Source organism: Temnothorax americanus, unplaced genomic scaffold, assembly GCF_048541705.1.
Source record: "Temnothorax americanus isolate GAGA-0224 unplaced genomic scaffold, ASM4854170v1 Scaffold30, whole genome shotgun sequence".
NCBI classification, from domain to species: Eukaryota; Metazoa; Arthropoda; class Insecta; order Hymenoptera; family Formicidae; genus Temnothorax; species Temnothorax americanus.
In genome coordinates this window covers 1,378,938-1,394,261 of record NW_027509443.1, presented here as the reverse complement: position 1 = coordinate 1,394,261, position 15,324 = coordinate 1,378,938, and the positions used below count along the sequence as shown (strand labels likewise).

The window sequence follows — 15,324 nt, the reverse complement described above, 5'->3', positions numbered from 1 at the left end:
TACATTAAAATCAGTACAAAATTAATTTTTTCAAAAAAGGTAAAAAAAGGCGTCAAGTACACGCAATGTATTTTTTAAGCGTCTCGCACGCAATTAGCGGACGCGGCGCGAATAAATGCGCCGTAAACGCGCGCGGGTTTCGCACAATTAATACGTAATATTTTAAAATAGAACCGTCGTCGCCCGCGTGTCACAGTGAAACGATAATCTCGAAATTCGCGTCTCTTGTGCCTTCGTCTTGATTTCTACTCCAAATAAAGTGTGAAGACACGCTTTAATGAATAGCTTGACCCTCTCGTTAAACGCGGGAATTAATAATTAATTGAGTAATTAAAAAGAACGATCGCGCATTTGGCGTTCTCACTTTGTTTCGCGAACAAAGAGTTGAAATGCGTATGAATTTAAACATCGAGAGTGCGAACAAGCTTGAATGTGCGAATATAATTTCGTTTTTCGTTGAAGAACAGGCATGATTCGCTCGTTCACGTAACTTTGTCACGTAAATGTTTCAAATTTATTTGTACGTGTGCTTCGGATCTTTATTCCATAACCTCTACTTTTGCATAGAGAGTTGTATTTGTATTAAACGTACAGTGTATACTACGCTATGAAATATATGTAACATTTATTAAATAACTTTAAGAAAATTTTAATGTTAAATTGTATCATTTTTTAAAATAAAATTTCTTTTTTATAAAAATTTCTTCGCGACCATTCTCACAGCGCGATGATCGAGCATACCATAAAAGACGATAAACCTTCGCCGCCAAGATACTTAAAAGTTATAAAACATTATCTGTGTTAATAAAGTTTTTGATAAAGTTTTTCAACATTTGCTGAAATTCTATTTATATTTTTGATACGTTGAAGTTTAACGCATCTCTGTGTTTAAGTAGAATGTTCTCTACTTTTAATTGTTTCACTATCTTCATAATTAAAGTTTTGAAATCAAGATATTTGCTTTTTTTTATTCCATTTACAAGCCGAGAACGATTTTTTTTTTATTGTATAGATGATTACAAATAATTTCTTTAGAACAGGATTTTTTAAATTATTTCAATGTTGTATTTTATTTTTTAGTCTGCATTTAAATTTCTTTTGGAGCTATTGCTTTATATTGACACGGCAAAAATTACAAATGTTTAATTTGAAAATAATTGTATTAAAAAACAGTTTTTAATTCAGAATAAAGACTAATCTTTTTTTATAGTTATTAATATATTATTTAATAGTTATTAATGTATTATTTTATAAATCTGTATGTTAATTTTTCGAGAATATGTACATGTTTTAATGTATATGTTTTAATTTCAAAACAATGCATGTTTTACGATAGGTTATAATACAATACAAACATATAAATTAACGATGAAGTAAGCTACTTACTTTTGTAAGATGTTGTAATTATTTCATCATATGTCTTATATTTTATGTAAGAGATAGCTCCAAAAGAGATTTCGTGATCTCGTGCGTCAATGTAAAACACGTTATAATGTAAAAATTAAATGTCTTTGCTAAAAGATTAAAGAGTTCTTTGCTTCACTTTGAGAATAAAGGTCCGTATTTCCATCGGTTTCAAGAGGACTCTGATTACATTGTCATTAACTTCCACAGTTTGTCTGCTTTCTTCCTCATTCTGGATAATGTCATTCGTCTCTGGCTCCCATTTCATACGTTTATTTTCGTTTAATAGCTGATTAGCGCCTAACGTAGTCTCTTCGATCGATTCAATCGTGAACGTCGAGAATAGGTCCTATTGAAGTGAGATAAGAAAATTGTAAATCTTAAATATTTTTATTACATAGACAACTTCAAATTAACCATCTTCAAATTTGTGTAATATATTGGCTCTAATTGAAAGAAGATAATTAAAAACTCACCTGAATGTTAATCTCAACTGGTTGAGACAACTTCTGCGCCTCACCGACTTCAAAGAGATGCTCCAGTCTCAATAGAACTGTGTCATCTCTCCACGGCTCTAAGGTAAGGATGTGCACGTTTGGCGGCAATGCTTTTTTAAGACCAGAACGCTGCAACATAAAAATGTTAAGTAATAAAATCATATTTACTTAAAAAATAACTTATAATGCTAAATGCATATATAACTATAATGAATATAACAAATTTTATTACATTATTTAAAGTCGTTTAAAGTAAAAACGTAGTAAAAAAAACTCGAAATAATTCGTAAAAATGTGGTTTTCACACACTAATTGCAAATAATGTTGTATTTTTCATGGCCAAATAGAGATTATAAGTGTTATACGTACGAAATTTTGGAGTACACCATGTACATCCTCAAGATTATTCGAGAATATTCTACGGGGGATGCCTAGGATGGGATGCATAGCCAACTTAAGCGCCAATTCCTTCTCCTTCAATACAAATTCATCAACGTCCTTCACTTTACCTCCAAAGAGATGATGCCTGCCTCTCGCTACCAAACCTTCACCGAAGGCAGTTTCATTCAATGCCTCACCCACACCAAACGCGTCGTCCTTTAGAAGCCTTCGATGAAGCTAGAAGCAATTTTATTTTATTATATACATATTTTTATTTAACTCCAACATATCTGAAAATGTTTATTAAATTGCAGTAAAATACATAGCACAAAGTAAATTCATGACTAATACTCTGTCTTCTTTAACAATAAAAATTTGCATTAAAATTTTTTAATTTATAAAATTAACTTTGTAAGTACAAAATTACGCTTAAAGAACGAACAATTCGAATACAGATATTAAATTCATTTTATAGAATTTAAAATTTGTACAGTTTATTTTAGATATAGCTTTATATTTGAATTTTTAATTTCAAATTTTATAATATACAGATTTTATTTATAGATTTACATCAGTTTTTTGTCTTGAATATTTTATTATGTTAAAAAAAATTATATATGTTTTTTTATCACTTAAATTTGATCAGAGTTAGCACGCTTAGTAAAACTAATTGTAAAGATTTATTAATCAAATTTGTATATCTACCATCAATTCAACGTCCCCGTCTTCCAAACTGCTTCCACCCTGAGCACGATCGACGAGGACATTTAGTTTCAATTGGTTCTTTTCATCCTTGAGCGCAATTTTACTGGTCACTGGATAATAATTTCCAGATATCGGTTCATGCAATTCGACGTTCCACGTTGGTCGATAATTTCTCACACGCTTTAACATCTCTCTTCCATTGCTATCCGTGTAAAACGTTTTGTCTGTTTGTAGATTGCTCGAGTACCTCGTGACTATCTCTCTACCAATCTTATCCCTAAAATAAAGCAGTTTATAATCATTATTTAATCAATTTTTTCTTATTTATTCAGACTTTATAAATCTAATTTATAATTTTCCGAAAAATTTATATATAAATATTATAAGTATATATAAAATATAAATTTATAATAAAAATTTAATATCACAGGTATTATGTGTATATAAAAAATAATAATATTATAAATATATTATTAAAATATATGTAAAATTTTATGAAATTAGAAAAAAGAGAATTTTACGTTAAATTTTAGAGATCTTAGAGATTCTTGTTGCATAGATAAGAATTTAGTATTGCGACAATAGAAGCTGATAGTACTTGACAGGTATCGGTCCAACCAGCCAATCGAGTTCGATATATTCTTCTTCTGGATAAATTCGAACCACTTGACTAACCCATTCGTTTATTGTTTGATGGAGTTCTTCTACAACGGGACCTATAAAGAAGTGAATTTTAGTATGCATTTATGATATGTCATTTGGAATACAGCTGCCTTAATGGATTCTATAGACCTTTGTATATTTTATATGATCCGGTGTACGCAAAATTCCTGGCCGATGTTTCTTTAGGTCTGAAGATATAAGCGCCAGATGATCTATTAGCGAAGATCTTGTTATTACCCTCTGCTCCTGTGTAGTATTGGAAAGATTGTACGACGTTCATGTCCTGGTTATTCCAACGTATTGCCAAGTTACCGTTGGTATTGACGGATATATTATACAGCTAAAAATTACAAAACAAATTCAATTATTATTTTTGAGATTATTCGATTAATCCTTACTTAATTTTTTTAAGACTAATTTTGTAACGTTATAAAAAAAATTGTGAGACTGACTGTCTATATATAGAAAATTATGTATATATAGATTGTCTATAAATAAGAAAATTATCTATGAAGTTTGAATTCTGATTATATGTGTTATAAAATATTTTATCCATGTATCAATCAATGATAATTTCATTAATAGGAAAATAATGTATTCTTAGAATATATTTTAAATATGCTATTACGTAAGAATTAATTCCAATGATTTATATTACACATTTGTATGGATCTATTTACCTCATTACTTATAAATTTCCCTGATTGAGATTGGTCAACTACATTTTCTTGCGTCCTAGCGACAATAAGATAAACCTGAATACCGAGAGGAGGGATATTTGAAGCGCGAAAGACGACTTCATTTGTCGCGTTGCTTTTTCTTCCTGGGATTTTCTGTACTGCTTCGGGAATCGGTACCATTTGCGCGGGGCACTTTCCTTCGGGGCACATTTCTTTAATCCCCCCCCCCCCCAATAAAAGAAGTAATCCCAATAATAATTTTAATTGATATGTAGAAATAATATTACTTAATATATCTATTTTATGTAAAAAAGTATTATCACATTTTGTATAATTACGATATATGTGTATACGAATTATGACATACGTATAAAAATGCCTGTGATTTTTAAATCTATATACATTTGTATTGTATATTATTTTAGAGAATATATATTTTAAAGAAATGTACATACCTGAGTAAATAATATAAGAATTTCCTTGAACGGGGACGCGAACATAAGTGGAAACAGGCCTGCTTAGAGGGTTGTATACTACAACCTCAAATATGTCACTATTTTCGGAAAACGCACACGAGCTAATGTTTAATTCCAAACACGTGAAGATTTCAAAGGTCTCCGGCGACGTACTATTTGCCCATTTCCTGTTTTACGAACATCAACAAAATTTTTTTTTAAATTTTATGAAATATTATATAGTGAATCTGTGTAATATTTGTGTATATAGAAACGCGTACTATATAATTATTTTATATTTTTATTTTATAATTTGACATTAAAAATTAAAATTAAAATTAAAGTAAGTTTTGGTAGAGAATACTTACCCTATGGCTTTCGAGATTATTTCTCCGGCTTTATCCATACTCTCATATAATATACGAGAATAATCTTCCGCGACTTTTTGTTTCTCAGTGCCGGTAACAGCATCGTGATGCTGCATCACTCCCATTGCTTCCCGGAAGTGTTCCAAGGGTTCGTCGTAATTCTTTAAGTTTGTCAAGGTAACGAGTTGTTTGCTTGCCTAAAAACAAACAGTTAGGCCTTGAAAATATGGCTCGCAGTTAAATAGATTACAGTTTGAGTACGAATTAAGTTATCTTTGACTATCTTACTTGCAACAAGTTATTTCCTTCGCGCTCAAAGTATTTCGAGGTTGGTCTCGACGAGAAATAGCCGGTCCAGAAAGCGTGAGGATCGCTCGAATACGGGAAGAAGTCATCGCTCTTGGTGGGCCATTGAAGATTTAAATCGTTTAGGGCCTTCAAGTAGCACGAGGGCGTCGAATAAATTACATTTACTGTAGAACCATTGCGTTCATTTGTATACCTAAAAAAATTATAAAAAAAATGTTTTAGTGCCAAATTATATAAAATATATTTTAAGATACTTTTGGAATAATTATTCTATTAAGGCTCAATAATAATTAGAACTCAAAAGACTAAATTATTTTACGAATTATTAAAGATATATTATAATAAATATATATATATAATTACAATTAAGATTATATAATATAAAAATGTATTAAGTGCGAAACCTTATTCTATTTTTAATTCTCATAAGTTTAATTGCCAAACTTTAGTTATAAATATTATGGAATCTATATGATACCATCAATACAAACTTAATTAAAAATTAATAAAAGTAAACTTTTATAATTATACTGCTTTATGTGTTAATTCTATTTTTTTATATTAATTATATCAACATGTATGTGTTTTTATGTTAAAATGTTGAAAATACATCCCATAATATTTGTTATAATAGTTAAGAAGTTAAAATTAAATATTGAAGCTTTATGAAAAAAGTGGACGAAAAGATTTTTCGTATCTTATCTGTTACACAATTGATTTTTTAAGTCTAGAAAAACTTCTGCGTTCTCTACCAGTTTTATGCATTTCAATATTATTTATAATTATTTTTTTCTTTTTTAATTATTATTGTCTATAACTGCTAGCTTGTAAATCGTAATATTATATTAAACATTAAGAAAATGACAAAATTGTCGTAGATGTCGACATCGTATGTCACATTATTTTTAATTTTTTGCATTTTTTATTTAATACAATTTATTATGCTTTAAAGAATGTTAATTTAACTCCTTACACAAATACTCTATGTTATATTATATTTTGATCCATTTTCATTTTTTATTTTCTCTTTCTATTCACTGAATTTCAAGTAAAAAATAAGACTATTTAATATAAAAAAATATTAATTTTTTCTTATTTGCCTTTATATTATAAATAGGATATTATAAATTTATATTTATTCTATATTTAATTATATGGATATTCAATTCAAACTTAATAAAATTTAAAGTCAGTGAATGAGTCAAATGATCTCAAAAGTCGAATTTGTCAGAAAGATTTTTTAAAGTTAGACTTACTTGATTAGCTTGTCTAAGTTACCGAACACCATATCAGCCTGTTGATAATGAAAATCATCTCCCATGGTGATAATAATGTGATTAGTTTTATAGGTAAGTGCTTGAATTTTCGCGTATCTCACGAACAGGTCCACCTGCCAATCACGCACAATTTTTACTTACCGTGACACGAAGACGGCATTTCATCGCTCGCGATGTTGTAAAAACCATTTCTGCCCTTCATTTCTTTCTGCCTACTAGCGATGTCGTCCTTTGCGAAGCAACAATATTGTTTTTTTTTTCCCCAACTCGTAAGCGTCGGACATATTTCGAAAAGCGTGAATTAAAAAATTTAAATTTTTAGCGTTTAATACCTTATCAGCTTGTCCAGATTCGTGAAGTACATTTCCGCGTGCTGATAAGAGAAATCTTCTCCCATCGTCATTATGACATGATTTGTGCGGAAATAATTACGTTGCGTAACCGCGTATCTCAGAAAATCATCGATCTGGCACAGAAATACATCGCGTAGATTATGATTCTCGCACAAAACGAATATGTCCTAAACTATTTGAGCAATTTGACCGTTAGTTAATAATTACGAGTTTTCAGAATTCATTATTATGCTTTAATAAGATATGTTATCTTTTACGCATGTTATTTTTTGCTAATAAGAAAATCTCACTAAACAAAAAATTTTGATTTTTATTAATTAAACTTTTATAGGATAGTTAAATCTTCCAGATAAATTTGAAAATTTATAGTTGTCAAAATTTTTAGAATCGATATTATCTCTCTCCGACTAAGAAATAAAAAAAAAGTATCCCTTTTATATTAAATATATAGTACTTAGATATATAAATATAAAATCTTTCTCAGCCTTTCTATCGTTTAAGTTGTTTTATTAAAATCAAAATTTCCAGATGATAGAGATTTTCTATTACATATTTATATTACTTTTGGTAATTGTGTGTATTACTTTTTTCTATTAATAATTTTATTATTTTGTTAATAATAATTAGAAATAAATTAATTGGCACAAAGCGTCGCATAAGCCCTATTCGTTAATTTACGCTTGAGACGACCTCGTTAGTTTATCGTTAGGGACCTCTAATGTCAATAACTACCACATTCCGCGATGTTATTACATTACATACCCTACTGTCGATGTTGTAGTCGGGGCTATCGGGATCATCGACCATTGGTTCGTCAGCGCATAAAACGTCGAAGCAAAATCCTGGTGGTGGACTGTAATTGTTGAACATCGCGACTGTGAACAAGTTCGCTCGCTTGCCTGAAAATAATATTAAATATGTATAATTTTATCCATATTGTGTAATATATCTTTTTTATCTTGAAGAAAATCCAATTTCTAAATATATGCATTTGCAAGATTTAGAATTGATTTCTATTTTTAGCAAAAACGTTAAAAAAAAGTCATTATTTATTAAGACTTTTTGGTAAATATGCATAAAAGGTCGAACCTCACCGATGAGCTTGACTTTGACATATGTTGTCAAGGTCACCCTCCTGAGTGATCTTCAGAAGGTTTTAGCCGGCGGTCAATGTACATTAAAAAGTTATAAACAAAAAAAGGTTGAAAAATATAGCAGCTATTTTGAGTATTGGAAGACATAAATGATTAATATATACGTCGAAATAGTTCACACATATACTTTTTTTGTTTAGTTTTTGTTTAGTTTTGTTTAGATTAGTGACGCACTTTAAACACTTAAATACTTTTAAAGCTTTTTTCGCGCTTAAACTTTATTTCGCGAGAAAGTCGCTGCTTTTTATCAAAATACAACATTTAAAGCAGTAAATTGTTGATAAATTGTAGTCTTTTTATTAAAGCAGAGAATACTTTATTCCGCGAGAAAGTCGCTGCTTTACTAAAACACCACATTTAAACCAGTAAATTGTTGATTATTCCTTTCAATACTCACATATATTCAATATACAATTTATCAACAATGTACTGTTTTAAATGTTGTGTTTTGGTAAAGCAGCGACTTTCTCGCGAAATAAAGTATTCTCTGCTTTAAAAAAAAGAAACGGAATATTAGTCATTTATGCCTTCCAATTCTCGAAATAGCTGCTATAATTTTCAAACTTTTTTTGTTTATAACTTTTTAATAAACAATGACCGCCGGCTAAAACCTTCCGAAGGTTACTCAGGAGGGTGACTTTGACAACATATGTCAAGGTCAAGGTCATCGGTGAGGTTCGACCTTTTATGCATATTTACCCTCAACGATTTTAGAAGAAAACTTAATTCTTATAAAAATTCTTAGAAAAATTGTTATAAATGTATTCAGTGTTAGATATACATGTGTTATATGTAATGCGTGCACATTGTATCTTTCTTTCTTCTGTAATTATAGTAATTACTAGTTACATTAGTTTACAAGTTTTTATTTTGTTTTTGTTTAATCAATAAATATCATAAATTTTTTAAAATATAGGTTTACACAACATGCATTTGAAGGAAAAAAATCCATTACATCTTATTCAATTTTTTTTTTAAGTATAAAATAAATGTCATATTAAAGAATAAATTGAGAAATACGAGTATTTTAATTTATAATATTTCAATTCAATATTCAAAATGTCGTAGGCTATATTGACAACACAAATGAATTAATGACTATATAAATAAAGCAACGAAGGTTTATATCATCAGTTACGGAGGCTTGTTATCAAGGATAGTGAGACAAGAACATAATGAATGATTATTGCTGGTTTTTTCTAAGAAAAATAGATTCAACACATTTGTGATATTTTTTTTAAATTATAAATACAGATATTGCAAATATATTTATTCTTTAACTTTTATACTGTTATTTTTTTTTTCTTAAAAAATTTTGGCACTTATTATTTATTGCAAAACTTTGAATTACGATAGAGGCATATTTAGATGTGTAGGAATTTTTTGGTTGTTAATTCATATTCAAAGTAATAAAAACAACATAATAGGAAACAGTTTTTGGTTGATCATGAGCAAAAAATGCTGTAAACTAGTATTATTAGAGTCCTCGCCTTTATCAAAGATACTTTTTTACCTAAATTTGGACTGCTCTTCCAAATAAATTCCATCTCTTTGTCTTGTAACCTCTTATTCTTATCTTGATAATCGAGACGAGCAAATAGCATTCCATCGAATCCCATTTGCGCGAATAAAGAAGCCTGTTCTCTGGAATGGCCGAATGGGTCTATTTGCCATCCAATGCGCGGTCTGGCACAGCTTCCGAACGTGTCGTCGAGTCGCCTATACAGATCAAGGATCAGTAACATATAAATTATGATTTTAGATAAGAACTTATACGAAATGTTTCTAGAAGACAAAATGATGTATTATATTGCTGTATTTTATATTCACATGTGATATAGGTTTAATTGAGCCAATATTCGTAAAATTAAATATATTTTTTACTTCGAGAATATTTATAGAAAAATATTTAAATTATACATGTCGCGTTTTTTATATATGCGCAAAATCATCAGATACATGTAGACGAGTGAGAAGAGTTTCGTAAATTAATCAGTTGTACTCAGTTTTGAGGTTTTTCTCACTCTGATGTGTCTACCATATCAAACACTTATATGTTGTACCTGAATCCCCATGTAAATTGATCCACTAATGAATGATAGTGAGTACAAGCTTCGTCGTTCATGCTCCACGCTCCTCCGATAATTTCCAATCGCCCTTCGGCGATTAGGGTTCTGACGTCAGCGCGTACCAAGTCATTTTGTCGTAACCACCATTTCCAGAGGAAAGCGGTCTCCACCCAAATAAATCTGCGGAAGTAATTGAATAATATAAAATTTATGCTGTATATAATATGTTTGAGTAATGTAAAATTTATATTGGTTGAAATTCTTTTTAACAGTAGAATTGATAAGATACTTACAAAGTATTAACGTTACACTTATCATAAAATAAAATTATCTGTATGTTATATATCTATACTTATCTATGATAATGTGCTTTGAATGTATTCGTGCGAATCTTTATCGCATGCTTATGTCAGAGACGTTATATTTGAGATAATCACCTTCTAGTTGGGTCAGCTAACAATGCTTTAATGACACTGTCAAGAATGTACTGCACACCGGCCTTTTGGATTGTAGAACGACCTCAATGAATAAAAAATTTTTATTACAAATTTATAAGATAATGAAATATAGAAATGTGAATCTGTAGTAATAAAATATCATATAATAATGAAAAATATATAGAGAAAAATAATCTTTATTCTCAGCAGAAGAATGTTACAATTATGTAATAATAATATAATTTTATAAAGTCTGTAAGAAGTATTTAAGGAGCTTTTAAGCTTTCATATTATAGATATTATATATTATATTATAATATATATATATAAGAAAATGATAAACGTAACGGAAAATAATGCGTGCGGTTATGAATATTAATTAAAATATGATAATTGTGTGCAAAATGCAATTTTTGCTGGAAAAAATAAATACGGTTATAACCCACTTTGGGACCCACGATTATCCAAGTAACCAAGATTTTCAAGTTATACTAGTCAATTCTCTCAATTAGTTCTGTTGATATTCAGTTACGTAAAAATAAAATTTTACTTAAGAGGCACCAACCAAAATGTTAATTAAGCTTACGATATCAAAATAATTTGATTAATATATAATTGTGGGCCTTAAAGTGGGTTATAACTGTACTTATTTATTTGTACTACTACAGAGCTGACAAGTCTTTCAACGATCAAACGACTAAAGAATATATCATCGTCCCAACGTACATTTTTATTTTTATTTATTCCCTTAGATCTCAACGCACAAATTATTTTTTGTGGCGTAGTTTGGGCAATATGCTTAAATAATTAATAATTTGTATTTAGGCGTTTGAAGAGGACCGAAATCTACGGTCGAAACGTAGCGTTGTTTAAATAAAGTTGGCCAGTTGGGTCGAATAAACGATACCTATGGGCTGATTTTTTCATTATTCACTGGCGATTTAAATTCTCATTTTGGCTTATTTATTTGTCCCAGAGTTTTCACATAAATTTTATGATTTTATCACGTGCCCTCTCTCGAAAGCATAGACAAAGATTATTTTTTCTGTCATTCATATTTGAATTATTAGTTTTATTATTTATTCTCTCACTTGATTAGTTTTACTGTTGACTTACTTCCAAAGTAATACTGATCCACGGTTTTCAACCAACCGACATCGTCATGAGTATGCGGGACCATATGAATGTTAAGTTTATTCGGATCCACGGCATGGCATGCCTAAAATTAATAAAGCATGTACCACATCTATTCTACTTATTTTGTAATTAGTTATTGGGTTTTAAAATACGTATTATATGAATTAAATTAATTTACATTGAAAACGCAATTTTGGTTATTACGAAGCAGATATTTGTGAATGAAAAATTGACACGAATCTTTAAGGACGTTCTCCGGAAAATCGATTTTCTCTAGATTTTCTTGAAACTGTGAATACGTTAATTTAGGTGTGCTTTATGCGTAATATAAATTTCAGTACCTCTTGCGGTATTAAAAATCGAGATATTGAGCTTCAAAGTTTTAACTTTTAAAATGGGATTCCTATTCTTATTGTAAAACAGACATTATAATAAATTGTAAAAAAAGTTTTCTCTAAATGTTTTTGAAAAACTAATATATATAATGCTCCATAAAAATAGAATTTATATGCGGTAAGTGCCAATACCCTTGCGGTACTCGTTTTCGAGAAATACTTGTGTAAAGTACGCGATTTGATGAATTTTTTGCTCGGATCAGCGTGACAGAAGAGGAGAGGGTCAGTTACTTAGCAACGCCGCATGAGTTCTCACGCGTGAAGTTAACTTCTTATTTTTTAGATGTTATTAGTTATTATATGTAATATTTTGTATACTAGACATCACAGACGCGCGCTTCGCGCGCGCTATTTAGCTTTAATATTACACACAACTGTCAAAATATGCTATGACAGCCGCTCACAAAGTTAGCGCAGCAACAGAATCAATCAGCATCGCGGGAAAGAGCCAACAAAGCACGTCGAGACTTTCGAGAAGACTTCGAGAGATGCGGGTATCGATTTAACATGCCTTTTTTTTTAGAAAGGATAAACATCTTTTTAAGCACGAATATAAGTTGAGCACGACTGGAGCCGGAAAACATCTATCGTAATATTCACCGTAAGCGATCGTAACGCTATAGCGAATAGCTATCGTAAGCTCATCGTATGAGTTGATTCAGCTTGAAATCTTATAACCTAAACTGTCGTTACTATAGATGTAATTGTAGAGCTTTAAAAACGGAATTACGATTTGCATCGCATTCCTAATTACTCCAATTAGCAATTAATTTGCGTACCTCATGGCACTTAGTAGGTGCTGCGTCTGGTGTGGTTCGTGGTATTCGCGCTGCATCGCCGGGAGCGAGAAACTGCGTGAATACCAGCGACAGAAGAAGAAGCAGAAATTCGTATCGCAACATAGCGTTGCTTCTTCTGACGTGCAACGTATGTGACTAATGAGATAATTGAAGCTGCCGCCTTATACTTATAGCGTTGACGGACTTCGTTCCGTTCCAGTGTGATAGCTTGCCACAGCAGATAAAAGACGATGTAGACCGATGATGGTCGCGAATGCAATAGCGTAGGCGATAATTTAAATAAAAAATTCTACGATTCAAAAAATACTTTAAAAACATTCAATATAATAATATAATAATTAAAAAAATATTAACATGAAAAATATATTTATTATTATATTATTGTTCAAAAATTTTCCTAAAAATGGTAGATATCACAAAATCGTGCTAACTAAAATAAAATTTACATACACTATGTAATACTTTTATTATCATGCTTTGATATTAAAAATATTATATCTGATAAAGTATGATATGGTTCTGTAATCTGATTGTAAAGTCGAATATCTCAAAAAAAATATGTAACATTCTGGGATGTTTTTCATAAAAAATTCTTGATGTGAACAGATAACAGACACAAGAAGGTTCAATTTTATTATGGCAAGAGTTGTAATCCTTAAGAAATTATTGTATATATTGACATGAACTAACGTGAATGTTAATAAATAATAGAAATTATAAACATTCTGCTATATTAAGAATAAAAATAAATTATCTTACTATTGTCACGTTCTGTATGTTGTTCGTCCGTTTTTTTATTAATGCATTTTAAGCAATTTAAGGGAGTTGAACATGCAAGTCGTGCGCGAAAATTATTATTATTATTATTATTGCTCGGGACCAAAAAGATATCGGAGTCTATAAATTTCGTAACGGGGATCACTTTCTATCTAGCTGATTGTAATTAGGATAATCAATGTCGAAGTCGGCAGGAATAGATTTAAATGGAGGTGCGTTTTCTAGTTGTTGCAATTTCCGGAGCAGGAGGGGGAGAGGATTTTGATTAGAAGTAATAGCTTATTTGATCTGGAACTTAATTTAATACGAGATGATATTCCAGATTTCAAGCTTATTCTTTTTTAAAACTTATCTTTATTTTTTAGATTTTATTGTTAATACAAACTAAATTGTGCGTAAAGCGCGGTCTTAAAATACAAGAGTACTGAGATTAAGTCCCAGAATCGAGCGCGAATGCTCGGACTTGAACGTACAGTCAAATGTCGGAAAGTGACTGTCTGGAGTTGAATATAAGAGTTAGTAAATGAGTTTTTAAATAATAGTTTTAAATTTATTAAAATTTAAAAATATACTCTTTTCTTCTTTCATGTTCTGTATATAATACAAACAATATAAATAATATTTAATACTTAAATGTAATTGTTGTTATTGATTACATTAATAATACCGACATAGCAAAAATGTTGATCAATGTAGGGGAAGCTTGGGCAAAACGAACGGCTTAGACAAAGCGGATAGGCTTTTTTTGCCGTATATCTATATCGCATCTATATTAGATAGTGCTACGAGTCTCTAGCAGGAAGAAAGAGCGACCGGTCGCCGATACCATGGCAGTGCGAAAGAACATGTGATGTCCAAGTTCGCGCCAAGTATGTATAGGTCTTTTGGGCAAATAGGATGGGGCAAAGCCGATGAACCATATCTTCTTCACTCGGCCATAGGCCGGTATTCATAGTCAGATTTTATATTTAAGACTGTACAATCTTAAGATGTCATAAAAAAGTGTCATAAACCAATCACAGAGCCGTATTAGTATCTTAAGACATTATACTTAAGACGGTCTTGAAATAAGAACGGACTATGAATACGGGCCATTATGTGACCGCTGTTTTTTCTGTTTTAAGATGGTTTTTCAATACAAACGTAAAACAGACCAAAGCAAAATGGACGGAGACCAGTCCCAGTGACTCACCCGCTTTACCCAAGGGAATCGGGCAAAACGGATAGTTTCTTTTGCTTTAATTTTTTATTGCAAAGAGGTTTAAATGTTTAACATCTTTATTTTTTCTTAGTTTATTTAAAAGTTGATTACTTTGAGAGGATTATTAAAATAAAAAATGTTTTTGATCTCTTTTATTTTCTTGCCAAACCTTAACACATCCGCGCTGCCCGGGCATCTCCTAATTAATCTTTCCTCAAGTAGTGAAAAAGTTTAATCAAAAAATAAGAATTGTAACTTATCT

General features: G+C 30.3%; 1 protein-coding gene across 2 annotated transcripts; it reads right to left on the bottom strand.

Moving 5' to 3' along the window:
* Positions 1-1,036: 1,036 nt before the first annotated feature.
* On the bottom strand, positions 1,037-13,255 carry Lmanii (Lysosomal alpha-mannosidase II). Of its 2 annotated transcripts, none has more exons than XM_077412431.1 (17): positions 13,064-13,255; positions 11,869-11,971; positions 10,753-10,834; positions 10,310-10,495; positions 9,760-9,965; positions 7,855-7,991; positions 6,719-6,852; positions 5,442-5,655; positions 5,154-5,350; positions 4,786-4,973; positions 4,331-4,542; positions 3,780-3,990; positions 3,586-3,703; positions 2,988-3,264; positions 2,271-2,519; positions 1,881-2,030; positions 1,037-1,753 (listed from the first exon to the last, which is right to left on the bottom strand). In XM_077412431.1, exons 1-17 carry the CDS (start codon positions 13,184-13,186, stop codon positions 1,523-1,525), a joined length of 3,018 nt encoding a protein of 1,005 aa, XP_077268557.1. In that variant the 5' UTR covers positions 13,187-13,255; the 3' UTR covers positions 1,037-1,522. The 2 variants fall into 2 exon arrangements, with proteins under 2 accessions (XP_077268557.1, XP_077268556.1); XM_077412430.1 differs by lacking the exon at positions 6,719-6,852 and adding an exon at positions 7,072-7,205 and having other exon boundaries at positions 1,039-1,753; positions 13,064-13,254.
* Positions 13,256-15,324: the final 2,069 nt, after the last annotated feature.